We start from the raw sequence: 7774 nt of genomic DNA on the forward strand, positions 1-7774 counted from the left end.
CACCACTTTTTATAAAATACATGAATAGTTTTATTTATTCTGAAACCATTAGATATCTGGAGATACAGGTGATGGATAAAGGTATAGGATTGGAGAGGTAACAGTCTCAGAGTTAACATGGTTTCTTTCCCCACTGAAAATACTAGCAAACCCTGGGAAAAGATGGGTTGTGTTGTGTCAGGGACAAGAAGCTCAGTAACCTTTTAGGTAATGCTTTGATGTCTACTACAGGTGCCAGTTTCCTAGTTGACTCACTGCTTCATTATAGTACACCTAGAAACAGAACAGATAGTATGCAGAAGAAAGAATATAAGCTTAAGATTCCATAATTATTTGAAAAAAATACATTTATGGCAATATTTTTTATCTATCCTTTCTTGATCTCCCTTTTTAAATTCACAGGTTACTCCAGACTTGAGAATTCTTGGGTTTAGGCACAGAAGGGCCTATAATTTCATATACTTTGGAATAGAATAACTAAAGCTTATTTTGAAGGAAAGTGCTTGCCAACTAGAGGGGCCTGTGACCAAAATACCTCAACATGGTATATGTGTTACCAGCAAGTCATTTTTAGAAAATCAGGTTTTGTGAATCAGACTATTTAAATTCACTGGGGATGTTTCTGTTATATATATGCCATCACATGATTTTTTTTATTTACCTATCTTGTCAATTTTTGATTTTTCTATATTGGGTCTTTTTCTTAAATCCTCACCCAAGGATATTTTTCCCATTGATTTTTTTGGAGAGAGTGGAAGGGAGAGAGGAGCGGGGAGAGGGGAGAGAGAGAAAAAGAGAGAGAGAGAGAGAGAGAGAAAGAGAGAGAGAGAGAAACCTGCAACCAAGGTACCTGCCCTTGACTGGGAATCAAACCCATGCCCCTTCAGTCTTTGGGCTGATGCTCTAATCCAGCCGTGGGCAAACTACGACCTGCGGGCCGGATCCGGCTGTTCTATCCGGTTCTCTTGCTCTCCCCTCCGCTCCTTTACTTTGAATTTATATTAGTTCACACAAACACTCCATCCATGCTTTTGTTCCGGCCCTCCGGTCCAGTTTAAGAACCCATTGTGGCCCTCGAGTCAAAAAGTTTGCCCACCCCTGCCTCTGAGTTTTTCTCCCCAAGTACTCCCATACCTGTTTAATCCATACCTCAGTGGCTTTGACCTAACTTCCTAGGTTTCCAGTGGTTCACAATAGGATTTGATCCGTTTAATAACAAATATAAATGATAATTTTGCCTAATATTTTGAAGAATTTAGGGTGGATGGAAGCAGCATAACAAACTTTTGGAGCAAACAGCAAATACATACATACAAATACAATAGGTCCTCGGGTTACGTCGGAGATCCGTTCCTACGGCGCCACATAACACGATTTTTGCCATAAGTCGGAACCCACCCACCTACGTCACTCACATGGAGCACATACACAGCAGTAATGAAGTAAACAGTAAAAAAAATTTAAAAGAAAAATAACAATTCCTGACCTTTACTTGTGGTAAATAATAAAAAACATAAAGCAGGCCTAACCGGTTTGGCTCAGTGGATAGAGCGTCGGCCCGTGGACTGAAGGGTCCCAGGTTCGATTCCGGTCAAGGGCATGTACCTTGGTTGCGGGCACATGGGGAGTGTGCAGGAGGCAGCTGATCGATGTTTCTCTCGCATCGATGTTTCTAACTCTCTATCCCTCTCCCTTCCTCTCTGTAAAAAATCAATAAAATATATATTTTTTTAAAAACATAAAGCACATGTACATACATCAAAATGATGGAACTTTATCCTATATAATAAAAGCGTAATATGCAAATCGACCGAATGCTGGAATGACCAGTTGGCGGTGGGCGGGGCCAGCCAAAGCATGTGCCAGCAGGTAGAGGGATGGAATGGTGATGGGGGTGGGGGGTGGCGACCAGCGGTGGTGGAGGGGTGATGGGGGGGCCAGCACCATCCCCTGATAGGCCCGTCTGGTCGCCTCCCACAGAGGGAGGCCGGGCGGCAGCGAAGGAGTAATAGGGGCAGTGCTGTCCCCTGATCAGCCAGCCAGGTCACCTCCCACAGAGGGAGGTCAGACTGTGGCTTAGGCCCACTCTACATGAGGAGCAGGCCTAAAGGCCATCAGTAGGACATCCCCTGAGGACTCCTGGACTGTGAGAGGGTACAGGCCGGGCTGAGGGACCCCCCACCCCCAGGTGCATGAATTTTCATGCACTGGGCCTCTAGTGTATAAATAAAGGGGAGATGGCGACGTAACCACGAAATGATGTATGTCGAGTCCCACGTAACCCGAGGACTGTCTGTAGATGAATCTGTTCTTTGGCAGGGAGTAGGTTAGCCCTGAAATATGGGTTCTTAGTACTAGAAAACCAAGTTAACAGAGGCAGTATTCTCTTTCTTGGTTATGGTATTCCTTAGTTTAATAATACAGTATTCTTGTTTGTTTAATCCTCACCTGAGGATGTTTTTTATTGATGAGAGAGAGAGAGAGACAGAGAGGTGAGAGAGAAGCATTGATTGGTTGCCTCCCATATGCACCCCAACCAGGAATGGGAACCCGAAACTTAGGTAAGTATCCTGACCGGGAATTGAACCCATCACCTTTTGGTGTATGGGACAACACTCCAACCAACTGACCCACCCGACCACGGAAGTATTCCTTTTTACTTAGGCTATTTTATATTTCATCTCCTAATCTATTATTTTCAACCAGTTGGGGGCAAAAATAGGAAGTTATCTTTTTCAGAGAAAAATATCCATAAAAATGCCTTACATATAGTAGGCACTTAATATTTACTGAAGAATGAGTGAAAAGTATTTGGGTTTTTGACATACTGAATAAACATTTCAAATAAAATGAATATTTATTTTGGGATTATTTCTTCCCCTGGGCTCTCACCTTTGTTCATTTAAAACCTAAACCAAAAATCTTTGTAATAACAAATGGATGAATTTTAAACTTATTTTTTCCCCCAGAGAGACTAGCTTACAAAATTTTCCTCATATTGAAGTGGTTCGGAAAAAAGAAGAGAGAAGAAAATTGCATGGACACACATGTAAGGAATGTGAAATTGTAAGTACTACTATAAATACTGTTCAATTGTTTTTTTAACAGTGTGGCTTTATAGATCATGAATGCATGATTTTAAAATCATAGATACAAATTACATTTGTATCTAGAAACCTTGTTTAAGCCAGGATTAACAGAGTAAATATTGTATCTAGAAACCTTGTTTAAGCCAGGATTAACAGAGTAAATAGAACATTGGCTGGGACCTAAGAGAGATAAATAGATAAAAAATGTATTTTTATTTGTTCTAGGGAGAGAGAAAAACATCAGTGATGAGAGAGAATCATTGATCAGCTGCCTCCTGCACATCACACACTGGGGATCAAGCCCTCAACCTGGTCATGTGCCCTGATGGGGAATTGAACCATGACCTCCTGGTTCATAGGTTGATGCTCAACCACTGAGCCATGCCAGGCTAGGCTGGGTATTTTTAATTAATAAACTATTTTTTAGAACAGTTGTAGGTCCACAGCAAAATTGAGTGATGCATACAGAGAGTTCCCATATACCCCTGTCCCCATTATCCTTTTCTTTCTTCTCTCTTCAGTGTGTACTTTCAACACAGCAATGAATGGATTTTTCCTAATGATGTTTTTGGAATAAAAGTTAAATCATGTCACTTCTCTACCAAAAACCCTTAAATGTCTTCTTATCTCACTAATAAACAGAATCTAAAGCCCTACAGCACATTTTAACACCCCACTTTTCTCTGACTTCATCTTCTACTACTCTCCCACTTACTGTGTTACAGACACATTAGCCTGTGTTGTTTGTGAATATGTTGTAATTTGGTGGTAGTGTTTCTCTAACATGGACTGATAACTATGATTCTTTAAGAGCCTCCCATTCCCAGGCTAAGGTAACAAAGGCTTAATTCATGGCAATGAGAATGATGAAAAAGATACCCAAAAAAAGTTGTTTCAGAGATACTCTAAAAAAATTTAAACTACAGAAAAAAAATGTATGAAAAACCTTTACTTCAAACTTAAATTTTAGTTTCTCAACTATAAAATGGAATTACCTGGATTATATATGATCCTATATCTCTGTTCTATTAAACTTTACTCCTTTGTTTTCTTTAGATCTAGAGCTTAAAAACCTATACAGTTTGTACATATAAGTTTTATCCTTGTTTGTGTGAAATTCAGGTTCTTCATGATTGCAATTGCAAAAAAATGATATGTCTTTGATCCCAATTAAAAAGTACAGTTTGAGGGGGGAGTCATGAAGCCTTTAGCATTCAAAGTTAAACCTTTATTTTTAAAACTGTAGAGATAGGAAAGTTACTTCAAAACATACATTATATCCAAATAACAATTGAGAAAGTGCTGTTCAAAAATGCAGGCCTCTCATTTTCATCTGTGTCACTCAACACATTGTGAAGTTCAGCTGGTATTTCTTCCCATTGTAGACTTTACTGATGAAGGAGGCAATATGTTGATGTACATTATAATACAAGCTTCTTTCCTCATTTGTGAAGCAAACATTTCACATACCAGCAGTAATTACTGTTAGTAATTAATACTATAATCATCAGGTAGTATAGTTTTCTTAGCATGCCTAATACTTTAGTAAAAAAATTTCTTAGCTTAAAGTTTATAATCAGTAATCAAATCACCCCATTTACTATTCCTAAGTGGAAAACTTACCAGTTTTTATTATTAGTATTATGCAGACATTCCAGCAGAAGAAAGAGAAAAGAAGTTGGCTTCCTGTTCAAGACACCGATTTCGCTACATTCCACCCAACACACCAGAGAATTTCTGGGAAGTTGGTTTTCCTTCCACTCAGACTTGTATGGAAAGAGGTGAGAGTATAGGTTATAACATTTTCAAATTAATTTTTTAATACATATATACCCAAGTATAACCTTTTCTCAGTGGTTCTCTTTACCTTTGGTAACAGTTTTGTGACATAAAAACCAATTCCTAAAGATAAAAGGCTTACCTTCAACTCTTCAAATAATTTCATTGGAATCAGAAATTGTTTATAATACTTGAGTGCAGCAGTCGCCAACCAGTGGTCCGCGGACGAGGTCTGAAAGGTTGGCAACCACTGCTTAGTGTGATAGTGTATGCATTATCCTGGTCTGTCATTCAAATTTCAGAAAGCAATTTGCTCCTTCCTGCTATCATCAAAACAACTTTTACTAAAATAATTTTATAAAAGTTGCAAAGTTTATCATTTTAAAGCCACTGCTCTGAATTTTAGACTTTAAAACCTCACTTATCCAGAATTGTTTTATTTTAAACCACGTATGAGTAAAAAGGACCTTTGTTTGTTTGCTTGGGAAATTGTTGACATGCAACTAGCTCATTCAAAAATGGCACTTACATTTAATACAGTTTGAGGATGTATGCAACTTTAATGCTCCAGACATTTAATGGTAAGATAGTTCTTCCAAAAGATGCAGTCTTTGACAGTCATTACCATATTTCCACTTTCCCCCTTAACAAGCCACATTAAGTCCTCTGTAACATGATCTCTCTGCTGGTCATCATTCAGAATTAGACAGTCTGGATGAGAGCCTCTTTGTACTAATAATATAGCCTAGGGGTGTGGTTGGAGAACAGTCCTCCCCTGAATACCTTAGGAGAGTCTAATAGTCTGAAGAGTGTAGGGGCTTGTCATCTAATGAAATAGCTGCTACAAAGTCTTTTTGATAAGCACCTGGAATCCTAATAAAAGAGTAATATGCAAATTGACCATCACTCCAACACACAAGATGGCCGCCCCCATGTGGTCAAAGATGGCTGCCACAAGATGGCCAGCAGGGGAGGGCAGTGGTGGGTGATCAGGCCAGCAGGGGAGGGCAGTTGGGAGGGACCAGGCCTGCAGGGGAGGGCAGTTGGGGGGGACCAGCCCTACAGGGGAGGGCAGTTGTGGGTGATCAGGCCTGCAGGGGAGGGCAGTTAGGGGCAATCGGGCTGGCAGGGGAGCAGAGCAGTTAGGCATCGATCAGGCTGGCAGGGGAGTAGTTAGGGGGTGATCAGGCTGGCAGGCAGAAGCGGTTAGGGGCAATCAGGCAGGCAGGTGAGCGGTTGGGAGCCAGCAGTCCTGGATTGTGAGAGGGATGTCTGACTGCCCGTTTAGGCCTGATCCCACTGGGGTCCCAGATTGGAGAGGGTGCAGGCTGGGCTGAGGGACACCCCCACCCCGTGCACGAATTTCGTGCACCAGGCCTCTAATTTATAATAGCATAGTGGAAGCTACTTCAAAGGACTATGAGTGTTATCTGAGGTAATGTACATAACACATTTGATAAATGTTTGCTACTATGATGGTTAGTATAAATGAAGAAACTGATGCTAAATGAAATCCTTCATCAGCATCACTCAGCTAATAGAATCATGTAAACTTACAAGGCATTAAATAAGTCAAATGTTTACTGGATATGTGCTGAAAGAAACATGTTGCTAATATAGTCTTCTAAATTTGTAATTTGTTTTTAAGGTTATATTAAGGAAGATCTTGATCCTTTTCCTCGTCCAAAAAGACGGCAGCCCTATAATGCAATCTTTTCTTCGAAAGGCAAAGAGCAGAAGACATAGATGTGGAAGCAAAAACATGATAGAGAACAATTTTTTCTTTCTAGTTATTTATAGCTAATGTTGGTATTAAACACTGATTTTTTTAAATCTTCTGTAAACTGACTTATAAATCATTTTTCTATTAAAAATGTTTTTAAATGGCATTTACCCACCACACAACTACTTAAAATGTGGGTAAGTTTATATTGTATTTTTTTGCTTTTGCACCTCTAAGCAATAAGGTGCTTTAATTTTGCACTCTAAGTTAAGAGTTGTTTATTTACTTTGTTTGGCATTACCCAATTACAGTTTTGAAAATATAATTGTCTGTGATTTGTTGTTTTTCAGATCTTTTCTTTTTATTCCATCTTTCCTTGGTATTTACATTCAGCAGTGACTTCATGTTTATCATTACAAATTTTCATCCTCTTAATCATTGCTCTAATGTTGGTCATTCCAATATCTAAATTTAAGTGTTTAAACATCTAAATTTTAATAGTCCTATTAGTTTTCCAGCTTTTTTCTTTTGTTGAATTGAAATGAGGTGCTACTGTGGAGTGTATTCCTTTCTCGAGATGTCCAAAAATACCAACTTTTTTTCTTTTTGTATGAACTGTAAGTTAACAACACCCTCTGATCTGATGCTAATATTCCAGTTTCTCACATGTAATTTGTGTTGTGGTGTGTGTGTGGTTTTTTTTTTTTTTTTTTTCATTATACTTTCTTTTTCTGGTGCATTTTTCAAGATGAATTTGTTGAGTTTCTCTGCCCATATGTTCAAGTTTAGTTGTATTGTTTCTCTAGATTGACTAATGTTATGAACTCCCAACTTGGCAACAAAATAGATTTCTCTATTTAGCAACTTTCTACTCCTCTTGGACCTAGTTTGAGCATATCTGTGTCACCTTTTCTAGTGGCATTTTGTTTATCAGTGGGTTTTTGTGTATTCCTTTAATCCATATCTTGATAGTATTATATAAGCAGGATTACATAGACACTGAATAGAATGTCTCACTAAAACCTAAGTAAGCTTACAGGTATAATCTTTATTTCTTAGATCAGTGGTAGGCAAACTCATTAGTCAACAGAACCAACTATCAACAGTACAACGATTGAAATTTCTTTTGAGAGCCAAATTTTATAAACTTAAACTTCTTCTAATGCCACTTCTTCAAAATAGA

General features: G+C 38.7%; 1 protein-coding gene across 6 annotated transcripts in view; it reads left to right on the forward strand.

The window, feature by feature from the left end:
• RBBP8 (RB binding protein 8, endonuclease) overlaps positions 1-7261 on the forward strand; it is a 107386-nt gene extending 100125 nt beyond the window's left edge. For all 6 annotated transcript variants that reach the window (XM_080686462.1, XM_080686461.1, XM_080686465.1 and 3 more), the window contains 3 exons: positions 2970-3066; positions 4729-4870; positions 6517-7261. In XM_080686462.1, the coding sequence (XP_080542588.1) occupies positions 2970-3066; positions 4729-4870; positions 6517-6614 (337 nt within the window). In that variant the 3' untranslated portion in view covers positions 6615-7261. The remainder of the gene's footprint in view (positions 1-2969; positions 3067-4728; positions 4871-6516) is intronic.
• The last annotated feature ends 513 nt before the right edge of the window (positions 7262-7774 follow it).

The sequence above is a fragment of the Plecotus auritus genome (genome assembly GCF_963455305.1).
Source record: "Plecotus auritus genome assembly, chromosome: 8".
Lineage (NCBI taxonomy): Eukaryota > Metazoa > Chordata > Mammalia > Chiroptera > Vespertilionidae > Plecotus > Plecotus auritus.